This window comes from Lampris incognitus, chromosome 20 (genome assembly GCF_029633865.1).
Source record: "Lampris incognitus isolate fLamInc1 chromosome 20, fLamInc1.hap2, whole genome shotgun sequence".
Lineage (NCBI taxonomy): Eukaryota > Metazoa > Chordata > Actinopteri > Lampriformes > Lampridae > Lampris > Lampris incognitus.
In genome coordinates this window covers 5,939,584-5,953,169 of record NC_079230.1, presented here as the reverse complement: position 1 = coordinate 5,953,169, position 13,586 = coordinate 5,939,584, and the positions used below count along the sequence as shown (strand labels likewise).

Genomic DNA, 13,586 nt, shown 5'->3' with positions numbered 1-13,586 from the left:
CCTTTATAAGGTGGTAGTACCACAAGACGAGTTATTCTCCCTTACTAACACTTAATGAATATGGTCTGTTCTTACATAACAACACACAACACTACAAGTGTTCATAGTGTTAAATTACTCTAAATTAAGTTTCTTTTACTTAGAATATGTTCCCCATACTAAAGTGACATCTTGATCATTACTAATTCACTACTAATTAAGTTTCTTTATGTTCCCCATACCAAAGTGACATCTTGATCATTACTAATTCACTACTAATTAAGTTGTTGTTACTTAGAATATGTTCCCCATACTAAAGTGACGTCTTGATCATTACTAATTCACTACTAATTAAGTTTCTTTATGTTCCCCATACCAAAGTGACATCTTGATCATTACTAATTCACTACTAATTAAGTTGTTGTTACTTAGAATATGTTCCCCATAGTAAAGTGACATCTTGATCATTACTAATTCACTAGCAATTAAGTTTTTTTATGTTCCCCATACTAAAGTGTTACCCAGCAAAGAATTAAACATCCTTAAAGGCCTTTAAAGATATCCAGTGATGTAGCGCACACACACACACACACACACACACACACAGAGTCGTGAACATCGGTAGTCGCTAGTGTAGTCCTACTGACTAGTCAACAGAGGCCTGACCTGACCTGACCTGACGGACGGGGAGGCCGGTCGATATGCGGCGTGGCGCCACACTTCACGGAGCAGATTTTCATGTGGCGTTTTCAGTGATCACGTCGAACACACGGTACCTGCTGACTCCAAAACGAAGAATAAAATGTTCCCGTCTTTCTCCTGCTGTGCCTGTCTGGGATTATTGATGTCTGTGATTGGGTGGCCCGGTGGTTAGCGCCCTCGCCTCGCGGCAAGAAGGCCCTGGGTTCGAACCCAACCTTGGGTGGGGTGGGAGGGGGGTCATTCCGGGTCGTCCTCTGTGTGGAGTTTGCATGTTCTCCCCGTGTCTGTGTGGGGTTTCTCCGGGTGGCTCCGGTTTCCCCCGCCGTCAAAAAAAGACACGCATGTTAGGGTTAATGCTCCTGCCTGTGCCCCTGAGCAAGGCAATGGAAGAACTGGCGTTGGTCCCCGGATGCTGCACACTGCTCCTAGCTACACAGCTAGGATGGGTTAAATCTCTTCCGAGCCGTCCCGGTTTCTGCTCCACCCCCTCTGCCGACTACCACATGCCTCCTCCCATACATGTGGAGTCACCAGCCGCTTGTTTTCACCTGACAGTGAGGAGTTTCACCAGGGGGATGTAGTGCATGGGAGGATCACGCTATTCCCCCCCAGTTCCCCCTCCCTCCCTGAACAGGTGCCCCGGCTGACCAGAGGAGGCGCTACTGCGGCGACCAGGACACACACCCACATCCGGCCTCCGGGGATTCGATCCTGCAATCCCCGTGTTGCTAGGCAACGGCACAGACTGCTACGCTGCCCGGACGCCCGAGAGCACAGCTTCCCTACGGGGGTCAATAAAGTACATCCATCCATCCATCCATTATCCAAACCTTATCCGGCTCCGGGTCGCGGGATGCTGGAGCCTATCCCAGCAGTCATCGGGTGACAGGCGGGGAGACGCCCTGGACAGGCCGCCAGTCCATCACAGGGCCGACATATTCACACCTAGGGACAATTTAGTGTAAAAAATAAAGTCAGTAAAGTGTATCAAAATAAAAAGACTACGTCCCTGTTACCACGAAGTGTGTGCTAGGAGAGCTTTCTGATACGTCATAACGTATGCAGAGGAAGTCCTGGTTTAGCTCACAGTCCACGGTCGCTCCCTCCCTTATCCGCCATGTCTCCATCCAGAGCACCGAGGCCTCCCCTCCTCGGCAACCCCGAACCAACGGCTCTGGTGCCCGGCTCGGAAAGGGCCGAGCTTTTGAAGCCCGCCTACCGCTTCACATGGGCCGCAGTAGTGCGATGGCGGCTGGCGAACAGCCCCGCCGGACAGGATGGCCGCCCTTGACTTCCTGTAGGCAAACACAACAGAGGTCATTTGTCATGTGCAGGAAAGCGCACTTTAGTTTGTTTGTAACGACGCCAAGCCGCCGAAAATATTCAGGTGGCTTGAGACGACGTTCAAGGTGGAATAAGTATAACCTTATTATTATGAGCCTTATTGACCTTGTTGGCTTAATTGCCCCAAACAAGGGCATATCCAGGAGGTGGCCAAGGTAGTAATACCTATTGCCACCTCACCATCAAAAGTAAGAAAAAACAACAACAACAAAATGCCAGTTTTGTGTTCATGATCACTGGTCTCAGATCAGCGTTGCTGTCCTGCTTCTGAAGAGGGCTGACTTAGTATCTCAGTACTGCCCCACGCCAGACTGCTGGAACGACCAGGCAGCTCGTTCTGGTAATCCGTCAGTCGTTGTAGTCACGCCTCAAGTGGAAACGGTGAAACATTTATTGGCTGCAGCAGTACAGATAGCAGAAGATACCTGTGCAGCAGAGATGGTTTTTAAAGTGGCATGGGGGGGGGTGCGCTTCTCCCAACGCCACATGACTTGATTGTAGAGGAGATGGTTCCGATGGCAAGGGGGATCCCTAGACGACCGGCACCTCCACACAACTGCAGGGGGCTGCCGGAAATCCAGTTTTTCGGAAACCGCCTCGAAGCGTGCCGCCACAGCTTGCTTTTCTGTTGGGGTAAGCTCCCTTAGCCTTATGTCTTCCCAGACTCACCCACAAGGCAGCGGGGCAGTGGTTGATAGGTGCCAGGGCGTGTCCACCAGGGTGGGCCTGCACACCATATCTCTGGGGCCCACTGCTGCTCCGAGATCCCCTGCCAGGTTAGCCTGGGGCTGCAAGACCCCAGTTACCATGTGTGGCCACGGGGAGGCCTGGCAGGAGTCTTGGTGAAGGAGAGGCTATGTACTGGCAAGGGAAGGCTTACAGGCTAGCATGCTTCCCTATTCGCCACAAAGGCTAGCCAGCGGCAGCAAGCTAAGGGCAGGAAGGACACAAGTGGGTTGGAAGAACACATGCACCTTCCCTCCAACTACACACTGCTGCACTAGACGCATCACAACACACACACACACACACACACACACACACACACCTAGGGACAATTTAGCACGGCGGGTTCCCCTGACCTGCATGTAGTAGTAGATTTAAACGAGGCTCATTGCAACAGTTTGCCTTTCAAGAGCCTAGATGCAACATAGCTGACCGAAGACATTCAGTCAGTTTCTTCACAACTGCTGCTACAAACTAAATTCTTCACCTTTTTGTCTTCTAACAGACATTATAACACTTTCTTAAATATTGTGTAATAAAAAAACCATAACAAAACGAATCATTAGTTGCGTTCCTGGTCTGGAAATACACCAAATACGGTACAGCACAATATTGTGTATGACTTCCAACAGGTTTCTTTTCATAATGTGTGTGTGTGTGTGGTGTTAGTGTGTGTGTGTGTGTGTGTGTGTGTGTGTGTGTGTGTGTGTTAGTGTAGATAGCGGGACCGAAAACTAAAGCACTTATGATCCTAATTCTTTTTGGAGGTGGTAGGTGTTGTCTCAGAGAGTAAGGGAAAAATCCCAGAACATTAAAATTATGCATAATTATGCATAAATATGCAAAATATGCATTTTTCTAAAAAATGGCTAAAAACCACTTTTCTCGGCATTTCAGATGATTCTGAGCATCTTTGATTTTTTCACCTATATAAAAAAAAATTTCTGGGACTTAGAAATGTTTTGGCATTATGCAAAATAAATGCATTTTTGCAAAAACGCACTTATGATCCTCATTTTTTTTGGAGGTGGTAGGTATTGTTCCAGAGAGGACCAGAAAAATAGCAGAAAATTAAAATAATTGTGCATAATTATGCAAAATATGCATTTTCTAAAAATGGCTAAAAAACCACTTTTCTCGGCATTTCAGATGATTCTGAGCATTTGGGGGGAGGGAGTTGGAGTGGGGGGGGTTTAGGGGCAGGGGGAAGGCGGTTAGCTGGCAGGATGAAGAGGAGGGAGATTTAGACGGGTGGAGAACCAAACCGCTACGTTGTAGCGGGGTTCTTCTAATATATATATATACACACACACACACACACACACACACACACACACACGTAAAAATAAATATAATGGAACTAGAAGAACCCCGCTACATTGTAGCGGGGTTCTTCTAGTTCCATTATATTTATGAAAACTTTACCTAATTTCTACTGCAAAAAAAAGCACTTAAATTATCTAAAGTGGACGCCTCCTCATAAGGTTTTGCAGGCTTGGCTGCGTGGACCTGTCCTGCACGCTGCTTTCGTCTCTGCCCTGCAGGTTCGAGCGCCCGGCGCCGTGTCCCCGCCCCGCCCCCCCCCCCCCCCCGCCGGGACGGCGGGGACCCTGCAGCGGGGCAGATCATCTACCCAACACTGGATTTGATCCGCGCAGAGCCGTGTGGTCGTGAGTATGGGAGCTGGAGGGTTTCACCTGGGTCTTCCGGCGGTTTGCGAGATGGGACCGAAGTGAGAGAGCCGCTACCGGCCCGAGGCGGAGTCGGGCGGGTAGCGGACGTTCCCTCAGCCGGCGGAGGAAGCCGCCTTTCGGGGCGAGCGGCGTGGTGGAGTCGGTGTTATTTATCCGTTTAAACCGCCGGTGCCGCTGCTTCAAACCAGGCGGTTCGGCAGGACGTTGCCAGCCCCACAAGGCAGGCCGGTGGACCGGGGGGACGGAACCGGCTTCCCGGTGTGTTACAGCCCCAGACAGGAGGGGTTTTTAGCGGGGGGGGGCAGATTTATTTAGCCTCCGCGGTTTACAGGAGTTAGGGACCGTCGTTGAACTACATACACCTCACGTAACGCAAACGTCCACATTTCGCCAAGTCCGAACCGTTAAACCCCCACCCCACCCCACCCCCTTTTTTGGACGTTACAACATAATAATAACGGTGTTACAACGCCGTTATTACCTTGCATTTCAATATATTTGGAGTGTAATTTTTGTCTCTAGTTTGTCAGTTTCCCTTTTTTTTGTTAATTATTATTTCAGTTGCATTTTTACAGTCTTTTGACGAGCCCTTACCACGAAGGACCGTGAGCCGATGCAGGGAACGCTGCCTTATTCTTCTTCATGTCCGTTTTGAGTTTCTAAACTGGAGGTTTACGTTGCACACTTTAAAATCTTAACCCCCATAACCCACCAACCGCCTAGGATCAGGAAACTGGAACGAGAGACAGAGAGACAGGGGGAGAGAGAGAGAGAGAGAGAGAGAGAGAGAGAGAGAGAGAGAGAGAGAGAGAGAGAGAGACAGACAGACAGACAGACAGACAGACAGAGACAGAGAGAGAGAGAGACAGAGAGAGAGAGACAGAGAGACAGGGAGACAGAGAGAGGGGGGGGAGACAGGGGGGGACAGGGAGACAGAGACAGAGAGGGGGGGAGACAGAGAGAGGGGGGGGAGAGAGAGAGACAGAGAGGGGGGGACAGAGAGAGGGGGACAGAGAGAGGGGGGGGCAGAGAGGGGGGTGTTATGGTTTGTTTTTCGTGACGTGTGCCTCAGTGACGGCCCCTAACTTGCCCCGACCGTAGCGGTTCCGCCGGGTTTAAAGATCGACTCCGGCTTTAGTCCGAGTCTGGACCGGAGTGTGCCACGGTGCCGGTTCGGGCTGGACCCGCCAGACAGCCTGCCTCTCTGTCTCTCTGCCGGTAGGCTGAACATCCAGCGTCCGTGTGGTTTAACCTCAGCCCGGTAACGGTAGCGGACCTCCAGCTAACGATGCTAACGATGCTAACGCCGAGGCTAGCTTGGCCGCGGGTCCGGCGGTGCGACGGGGAAGATGTCGGACTTAACCGTCTGAATTAAGACTCCCATATCTGCGGCGCGTCGACGGTATTTACGGGTTACTTTCCCTCCGCTAAACTGGACGGTTTTACGGGTTCGTTAAAATGTTGGATAACCGCTAGACCACGATGCGCGAAATACCCCGGTGATGTAAAGTCCCGATTCAGGATATAGCCTTCTTCTCTTTTTCAGGATATAGCCTTGGTCTTTTTTTCCGGTACTTTCCTTTGTATCGGGGGGTATTTTTCTTGTATTTGCTCATAAGAACCGAGCTTCGGTGTGTCAGACGGCTTGGTTTGAACAATACGCTGGTGGTGTCGAACCCTGCTCATAGCGGAACTGTGGCACATCCTCGGTAGACGCGTTATAAAGCGGTCTCCTTTCCAGGCGATAGACGGAGCCAGCCCCAGGCTGCTGTGGGGGGGGGGGGGGTTTGTTGCGAGAGAAGCATTATGAAGCGGTCTCCTTTCCAGGCGATAGACGGAGCCAGGCTGCTGGGGGGGGGGGGGGTTGTTAGAGAAGCGTTATAAAGCGGTCTCCTTTCCAGGCGATAGACGGAGCCAGTCCCAGGCTGCTGTGGGGGGGGGGGTATTGCGAGAGAACCGTTATAAAGCGGTCTCCTTTCCAGGCGATAGACGGAGCCAGCCCCAGGCTGCTGTGTGTGGGGGGGGGGGGTTAGAGAAGCGTTATAAAGCGGTCTCCTTTCCAGGCGATAGACGGAGCCAGGCTGCTGTGGGGGGGGGGTTGTTAGAGAAGCGTTATAAAACGGTCTCCTTTCCAGGCGATAGACGGAGCCAGCCCCAGGCTGCTGTGGGGGGGGGGGGGTTTGTTGTTAGAGACGCGTTATAAAACGGTCTCCTTTCCGGGCGATAGACGGAGCCAGCCCCAGGGTGCTGTGGGGGGGGGTTGTCGTTAGAGACGCGTTATGAAGCGGTCTCCTTTCCAGGCGATAGACGGAGCCAGCCCCAGGCTGCTGTGTGTGGGGGGGGGGGGTTTGTCGTTAGAGACGCGTTATGAAGCGGTCTCCTTTCCAGGCGATAGACGGAGCCAGCCCCAGGCTGCTGTGGGGGGTTAGAGATGAAACCCGTTCCCGAGTCTGTTGGAAAGGAGAACCCAGAACCTTGGAGATCAGCATTTCTCTGGCTTGTCTCGTGGACACGACTCCCCGCTCTATAGGTGTCGTGTGCGTGATCTCTATAACCTGTGCATTATCTATATGTAGGCTTGTTAGGCAATCTTTTTTCGTATATAGCCTTATCCTATAATCAATATCTATTTTTATCCAGTACCGATATCATGTCAGTGCCACCAGGCTAAAATGGATCATCGGTATGGGAGATATTACCCAACACTAACATCTGATACCAAAAGCCACGACAAACATGTCAGGAATACAAACAAACTGGTTTGATTTACTGCGGGTTTTGTTTTTGGCACATGAAAAGAAGCCGGTGTCTCTATAATGGTGGTGGTGGTGGGGGGGGGGGATCTAATTTAGTCTCTTTCGCCCATTAACCCCAAACTAATGGTCGAAGTCGATACTCGGAATTGGCTGATACTTAGAGATTTGCACTTGGAATCGGCGTCAGCAGGGAAACAGTAATAACGGTGCATTCTTTACACAAAAAAAGTTTGATTGACGGGTTGAATTTCAGGATTGAGTTTCAAGTGTGAACAGCTTTTGCGTTGCTCTGTTATTGGCAGTGAATCATTCTCATGTCAGTTAAAATGTGTTTTTCAGAGACATGTTTCACGTCAGACGGCCGAACACCCGCTTGAGCTCCACCATCGCCTCGACTAAGAGATAGCCAGTCTTCACGAACGCGGGTGGAATGACGAACCCCCCTCCTCTCGGGTGACACATCGACGGACGGAGAAGATGCATTGGGCAGGTGGATACGCCGTTTGGATCCTAGTGTCTGCTGTCGCCACTCAGACCACTGTCAACTCAACGGCTTATTTGGATGGGAACCAAACGGAAAACGGCACAGTGCTGCTCGGCGGTTTCGTCCCCATGGTGTTCACTAGAGTGAGCCAGATCATCGCCCGGGAGGGGAACTGCGCGCTGATTGACTGCAATGTCACCGGAGACCCTTTCCCCAACATACAATGGTTCAACTCGCATGGACATCGCTTGGACACCGAGGCGAGTGGTAAGTTAAACCTCAGGGGACGTCATGTTATTTGAAGCCTCATCTCTTTTTAAGCGACACTGCCAGTCATCACTGATCTTGAAAGGCTTTTATAAGGACACTTTAAAGGACACCCGCACCAGACACACGGGGATCTAACATTAAACATTTGTCCACGAATCAGATATGAAATTCACAAGGGATGAAAGTGAAGTATCGGTTTATCTCTCTTCTCCAAAATACGTGCAGGCTCAACTCGGAAGGGGCTTTTTTTTGTGTTTTTTTTGAATTGGATGAAATTAGATCAAACCACCATGTGCTCTGCCACCGTGTAGGGTGTTGGTCGAGTTTGACGGTGGTGACAGTGTAGGTGAATAAACCGTCGGTAACAGTGAAGACGGAAGTCAGCTACAGTAACAGTGCAGGTGGACGAATCGTTTTGGGGTGGAGAAGATTTGATGTTGACAAGTTAAGCCAAGCCGGTGTGTTACTGCACAACACAGAAGTTACGGAGTTACACAGTTTTGTAATTGTGGAAACGATAACAACACAAAGTAAACGAAACAGTCCAATGAATCGGCGGCCTGGGTGGTCTGCTGTCAGACTCTAGGAGGCGTAATCTGGGTAGGTCACAGTTCATGTTTAATTCTGAAAAGGAGATTTAGGACTTAAATGGGACGGAGTGTTCTCTGTAATGCTGTGTAGCGGTGCGGTGTGCAGGTCATTGTAGTTTTAGTTTTACTTGTCCCTTCTTAGTTAATTTAGTTCTTAATTCTAACTAACAAAGCCTAGCAACTCTTGTGATGCCAGTTCATAACATTAGGACTAAACATCTGTGTTTTAAAGAGAAGTGAAGCTCACCTAAATCAATATTTAAAATGCATAACTGCCAGAACAAGAGTTCGAATTTTCACAGACTTAAAATTTAGAAACAGGAGTTCGTTCATGTCGACCTTGCTGTTAAGTTACACGAAGACTGAGTGGGTTCACTTTAAAGCCCAGTCCACGGTGATTGTAGTCGCTTTCAGTATTTTAAGCATTGTGAGTCAGTGGCGACGGCTTGGTAGGACTGCAGAACGCAGGCGTGGTGTTCAGTGTCTGAGGAGACCTGTTGGAACCTGTCATGAAGCAGGAGGGTTGTTGAAAGTGGAAAACAAAGCGTGACTGACGTGCATCCGTCCAGCGGTTTTCCCTGCGGTTAGACGAGAGAACCATAGCAAACAGCTGGAGCACATGTGTCGCTGGGTCATGAGCACAGGTCAGCTCAGTACATCGGCGGTGGATATTTCTGTAATCTTTAAAGCTGGCTTTCTAACCTGTCAGGTTTCTCCTGCTTTTTGATTATTGCAAGTGACTTTCCCTTTAAAATCTCGCCACTGAGGGCGTCCAGGTGGCGTGGCGGTCCATTCCGTTGCCTACCAACACAGGGATCACCAGTTCAAATCCCCGTGTTACCTCCGGCTTGGGCGTCCCTACAGACAACTGGCCGTGTCTGCGGGTGGGAAGCCGGATGTGGGTATGTGTCCTGGTCGCTGCACTAGCGCCTGTTCTGGTCTGTCAGGGCGCCTTTTCGGGGGGGGGGGGGGGACTGGGAGAAATGGCGTTATCCCCCCACGCGCTACTCCTCACTGTCAGGTGAAAAGAAGTGGCTGGCGACTCCACATGTATGGGAGGAGGCATGTGGTAGTCTGCAGCCCTCCCCGGCTCAGCAGAGGGGGTGGAGCAGAGACTGGGACAGCTTGGAAAATAGGGTAATTGGGGAGAAAAAAATTCCCCACTGGTGAGAATCCTCAGCAACTCTTGTGACTGCAGGCACACACACACAGTAGAGCTGGGCAAGACACTGATCAGAGAGCAGGTAGTAAAATTAGCAGTCTCTGTCTTATATAAAAGCTGGTGGGTGGACGGGTGTCGTCAGCCAGGCTGCACTTCCTCTAGCCATTCATCTGTCAACAGATAAGACTGTGGAGGAGGCAGCGGGCGACAGACCGACCGTTCATTTTTCTCTATTTCAGCAGTACCTCTGTCTGCCCACGGACGGACACGGCCTCAGTGTGACGCTCGAGCTGTGACATCCGTTCATCCGCTCCCCCACGCAGGCAGGAAGACAAGTGGTGCGCAGGAGGAGTTAGAGAACAGGGGTACAGTGGTCGAGCTCGTGTTGGAAATCGGTGCTCAGGACTGAGGAATTGGTCACGAAGGACTATTCGAGTTGACTTAATCTATGCCTGGACGATTTTAAAGCGTCCTCGGGAGCTTTGTCTCTCGCCAGGCCTGTTCGGCTCAGGGCAAAAAACTTTCGTAGCTTCTAATGTTCAAGTCTGAGAACATCGAGTGCTCTTTTTTAATGGACTCATTTGTGCACAGTGCTGCGAGAGCTTGTATTAATGCAGCGTTGCAGATTGTTTAACATTCCAGTACAACAATGGTTGGTTTGGTTTGTGGGCCAAGGATATTACAAAGCGTCAGAGAACCAGTGTTAACACTTCTTTCTGCCAAGGAACGAGTTCAGTCACATCTCAGTTTGGAAAATGCAACACCGTGATGCCTGCTGTTGTTGTTGTCTCATTGATAAAGCAAATAGACTGCTGTAGGCGTTAATTTTAATAGACTCCTGATTCTTCACTGTAGAAGATTGCGTTGTTTATTTGTGCCAACAGGCAGTTGTAATGAGTGTGAAACATTCATAGTTGTTCTTTTCTGTGTTCTTTGTCTTGGACTCGTGCAAAATCCACGAAAAACTGACTTTTCTTTTGAGAAGACAAAACTTGTGTTACTGCGTCACATGTCTGTGCCAGTCAATGATGTGCCTGTACCCAACTCGCTCTAGTGTGTGTGTGTGTGTGTGTGTGTGCGCGCATGTGTGTGATACAACAGAGGAACCAGGGCCTAAAATCATAGCGTCAGGCCTGAAAAGGAGAACTCACTACGCCATGTGGGGACTTTGGTTTGTTTATTTAATTTTTTTGGTACATAATAGGGCAGCACGGTGGCGCAATGGTTAGCGCGGTCGCCTGACGGCAAGAAGGTCCTGGGTTCGAGCCCCGGGGTAGTCCAACCTTGGCGGTCGTCCTCTGTGTGGAGTTTGCATGTTCTCCCCGTGTCTGCGTGGGTTTCCTCCCACAGTCCAAAGACATGGAGGTCAGGCGAATCGGCCTTACTAAATTTGTCCCTAGCTGTGAACGTATGTCGGCCCTGTGTGATGGCCTGGCAGCCTGTCCAGGGTGTCTCCCCGCCTGCCGCCCAATGACTGCTGGGATAGGCTCCAGCATCCCCGTGACCCTGAGAGCAGGATAAGCGGTTTGGATAATGGATGGATGGATGGTACATAATAGATGGTCTAAGTATTTTATTTTTTAACTTTTCTTTATGTTGACAATCCACCAAGATAAAATCCTGGTGTGTGCAAGCTGCTAAGCTGAACAGTGTGAACGGCTCTAGTTTCAATCCGAGTCTTGAAATCGGAATATTGTCTCATTTGTTTATACCATAAACTATGGCATGGCTTGCTTATTGAGTGGGATGACAGTTGGAGTCTTGCGTTCACTAAAATTGTTAATGAAAGAGTGAATAGCCAAAAGGTCACACCAAGAGTTGTACACCGACACACCCACATCCATGTTTACCTCACAGTGCTTTCTAATGATGCTTTTGCGCTCCCCCTTCCTGCACCACATGGTGCTCCCAGCTGGAGCGCAGCCAAGCCACCTGTTAAAATATTAAAGGTACAGCATGACAATGAGGTCACTCCCTTTTCCGTTTCCTCACTTCAACTTTTAACGTCCAGATAAAACAGATAAAAACCATGTGTTTCACTGATGTCGGCATGTCATAACTAACACTGATCCAGTAGGAAGATAATATGTCCATACTAAACATTACATTTCAGAGGAAATGGCCCGCTGGGATGAGAGGCGATATTGTTCTGTACCATTGACTATCTTGCAGCAGAGCACAGTGCAGGACTGAGGACCCGTATTGACATTCGGTGGAAATACCCGGTGCGATGATGAATTAGAGCTTGGCTTCAGTACTTGTCTTCTCACAGATTTATTTTGTTTTTTATGATTCACAGCTTCTTGCCAAGACTATATGTTTTTAGGAGGTGTCAGCATCCACCACTAAAGTGAGCTACATCCTGTAGGTGCAGAAGAAATTCAGTAGAATCAAGTTTGTGTAGATCTAGAAACAGTCCTACAGCCAAACACACAGCAAGAATTTTGCTGATTTTTTTTTTTTTTTTACTTGTTTAATCTGATATTTATAATGATCATGTCTCTCTTACTCTCTGTTGCTGTCTGTCTCTCAGGTGGAAAGTGGTGGCTGTTGGAGAATGGTGTTCTCAACATCACCAGCATCGAGTTCGCTGACCGGGGCAAGTACACATGCATGGCATCCAATGTGCACGGCAGTACCAACTGTACAGTGACCCTGCGGGTGGTCTTCACCAATGGTGACATGGGTGTCTACTACATGGTGGTGTGCCTAGTCACCTTCACCATCATCATGGCCCTCAACGTCACCCGGCTCTGCATGATGAGCAGCCACCTGAAGAAGACCGAGAAGGCAATCAACGAGTTCTTCTGCACCGAGGGGGCTGAGAAACTCCAGAAGGCCTTTGAGATCGCTAAGCGTATCCCCATCATCACCTCAGCCAAGACCCTGGAGCTGGCCAAAGTGACCCAGTTCAAAACCATGGAGTTTGCACGGTACATTGAGGAGCTTGCCCGCAGCATCCCGCTGCCACCGCTCATTATGAACTGCCGCACCTTTATGGAGGAGATCCTGGAGGTGGTCGGGGTAGAGGAGATGAGGCATACCTTCGTCCGACAGGCGCCGGAGGGACACCATGATGCAGAGGGCAGGGTGGCATCCATTGGTGCTGGGGACGTCTTTACTATCCTACGGGAAAGAGGGAGGGAGCGGAGTGGATCTCCAACGGCCGATTCAGACAACTCCTCGCTCCACGAGCCACCGCAGCACCTCGCCATCCAGGTTTCAGTGCACCCCTCACTGGCCACAGGAGAGTACTGCAGCATAGAGGCCCCGCCCCAGACAGAGGCCACGCTCGCCTCCCCACCACCGCTGCCTCCTCTGCACATCACAAAGGAGCCGCAGGAGGATGGAGAGCAAATTTCTGAACAGCCGGAGCCGGAGCTGGATCTGGAGCCGGAGCCGGAGCCAGAGCCGGCCCCAACGAATACAGTTCCTCCTTGCCAGGTCTTCTATGAGAGCCATGTGTGATGAATTAACAACAGCATTGAATAACAACTGTTCAAGAAAGAACTCAAAAGACACAAACCCAGGAGTATGGAGAAATACTACCGCTATGCATTTCCATTCAGAACGGTCAAGGATTTGATTAATTCACTCTTCGGAACGGAATAGTCATACTTTCAACTTACCTTAACTGAAATCTCTCCTGACTATTTTTGCGTATTCTGCAAAGAATAAATCATATCGTTTTTAGATATTTTAGCATACTCAGTCATTCTTAAGGACTCATGTTTGAATGTACTTGGTAGGGGGTAATCATCAATGTTCTCATTTAATACATAAGGAATTGTAGAGGGACTTTCTGTTGTTATTGTTATAGCAGATTATTTAATGAAATTTGTTCTCCAGAATTTTTATTTCGCTTTTTGACAAATTTTT

The 13,586-nt window shown here is 49.6% G+C and overlaps 3 protein-coding genes across 4 annotated transcripts in view; 1 reads left to right on the top strand and 2 right to left on the bottom strand.

The window, feature by feature from the left end:
- Positions 1-13,586, bottom strand: part of LOC130130775 (equilibrative nucleoside transporter 2-like) — a 331,770-nt gene that overhangs the window by 143,306 nt on the left and 174,878 nt on the right. The window lies entirely within an intron of this gene.
- rela (v-rel avian reticuloendotheliosis viral oncogene homolog A) overlaps positions 1-13,586 on the bottom strand; it is a 238,703-nt gene that overhangs the window by 194,946 nt on the left and 30,171 nt on the right. The window lies entirely within an intron of this gene.
- Positions 5,506-13,580, top strand: mfap3l (microfibril associated protein 3 like). Of its 2 annotated transcripts, none has more exons than XM_056300596.1 (3): positions 5,506-5,663; positions 7,541-7,952; positions 12,241-13,580. In XM_056300596.1, the coding sequence occupies exons 2-3, from the start codon at positions 7,679-7,681 to the stop codon at positions 13,173-13,175; spliced, it is 1,209 nt and encodes a 402-aa protein (XP_056156571.1). In that variant the 5' UTR covers positions 5,506-5,663; positions 7,541-7,678; the 3' UTR covers positions 13,176-13,580. The 2 variants fall into 2 exon arrangements, with proteins under 2 accessions (XP_056156571.1, XP_056156572.1); XM_056300597.1 differs by lacking the exon at positions 5,506-5,663 and adding an exon at positions 5,691-5,847.

Excerpts from the sequence above, each read along its gene's own strand:
- mfap3l (XM_056300596.1), top strand. The coding sequence starts at position 7,679 with ATGCATTGGGCAGGTGGATACGCCGTTTGGATCCTAGTGTCTGCTGTC. Across the intron at positions 7,953-12,240 it reads CTTGGACACCGAGGCGAGTG|GTGGAAAGTGGTGGCTGTTG; the intron begins GTAAGTTAAACC and ends TCTGTCTCTCAG.